Source organism: Austrofundulus limnaeus, unplaced genomic scaffold, assembly GCF_001266775.1.
Source record: "Austrofundulus limnaeus strain Quisiro unplaced genomic scaffold, Austrofundulus_limnaeus-1.0 Scaffold74, whole genome shotgun sequence".
Classification (NCBI taxonomy): domain Eukaryota; kingdom Metazoa; phylum Chordata; class Actinopteri; order Cyprinodontiformes; family Rivulidae; genus Austrofundulus; species Austrofundulus limnaeus.
The window spans coordinates 1,736,924-1,738,267 of record NW_013952476.1 but is presented as its reverse complement, the minus strand read 5'-3'; the positions used below and the strand labels follow the sequence as shown (position 1 = coordinate 1,738,267).

The following is a 1,344-nucleotide window of genomic DNA, read 5'->3' as shown; positions in this document are numbered from 1 at the left end:
CACACACACACACACACACACACACACACCAACACACACTCACTCGTTCTTTACGTGATAAATACAGTATATTTTATTCCCATTTTTACTTAGGATTTTTTTCTCACTCACATTATATTTAATTCATTATTTTTATGACTCTAGAAATCATCTCTGATCACGCAGGGATCACTCAAACGTGTCCTTCACACATGCTGGAAGTAATTTGCATCTGTTTAACATTTGTTAATGAAGGCGTGTCAGGGGAGGTGTCTTACCTGCGCTCAGTTCCACGTTAATTGTGATGTACAAAAGAAATGTGTGTGGATTCAGGCGTACGCACAGTTTGATACATCTGGATTTTTTTGTGCGTACACATTTTTCTGGATTTGACCGTACGTCAGGTTTCAGTAAGAAATCCACGCAAGTCTTTGTTCATGAGGCCCCAGGTGCTTAAATACCTGCCCTCTGCGCCACCTGTGCATGGACGTACAGTGATACAACATGACACTTTTTCTTTCTTGTTAAAAAATAAAGCTCACATTTCCTGATGAAAAGTTAATCTTTGTATTTTGAATAACACCAGCTGTTTACTTGTTAACGGTGCACTTTTGTTAATCTGAGCTTTACTTCTGAATGGAGTGACTTGATTTGATGTTGTTTGACAGGTGTCGGCTTGGGGAGGTTACGTGTTCATCATCAACCTCATTCCTCTTCACGTCTTTGTCCTGCTGCTGATGCAGTGCTTCAGTAAGAGAGTCTACATCGGTAAGACACAAGCTCCCATCAAACCATTCTTTATCTTCACGTTAACTACAGGACAAAAACTTGGGTTTGATATTCTTTGCCCACAAAAACAACTGGAACACATCTGTGAACAAACATTTTGATAACTGAGCTGTTGGAAAAGTGTAAAGAGAACAAAGTGGCTGATTGTGGTCACCATGTTATCCACACTCCTGAGTTTGTCACCAAAACTAATTAAATAAAAAACTTGTGTTTGTCACTCCCTGACTGCTGAGTCAAAAATGAACAAACAGAAGGAGCATGTTTGCTGAATTAAGCAAATTACCACAAAAAGGTGAATATAGCTGAAAAAAGCTCATATTGGATAAAACCACAAAAAACTATTAAAATTAACAGATAGAAGCATAAAAAATTGCATAAAGGTGAGAGAAGCACCGAAAAGTTAGAATTAACAGAAGGTTAGCAGAAATGGTCAGAATGATAAAAAACAAACCATTCAGTTAAAAAAGCTGAAAAAAGCTAAAATCAAAATATAAGCAGAAGAAGGAAGAACAAAAGATAAAAAGAACAGTTTATGATTTATGAACATTTTGAGGGGTTTTATGGATGTTGAAGGAC

At 37.1% G+C, this 1,344-nt stretch overlaps 1 protein-coding gene across 1 annotated transcript in view; it reads left to right on the top strand.

The window, feature by feature from the left end:
• Nucleotides 1-1,344, top strand: part of LOC106519271 (dolichyl-diphosphooligosaccharide--protein glycosyltransferase subunit STT3B) — a gene marked incomplete at its 3' end in the record, with an annotated part of 60,966 nt that overhangs the window by 45,731 nt on the left and 13,891 nt on the right. Inside the window, 1 exon segment of the mRNA XM_014010856.1 lies at nt 648-747. Coding sequence (XP_013866310.1) covers nt 648-747 — 100 coding nt within the window.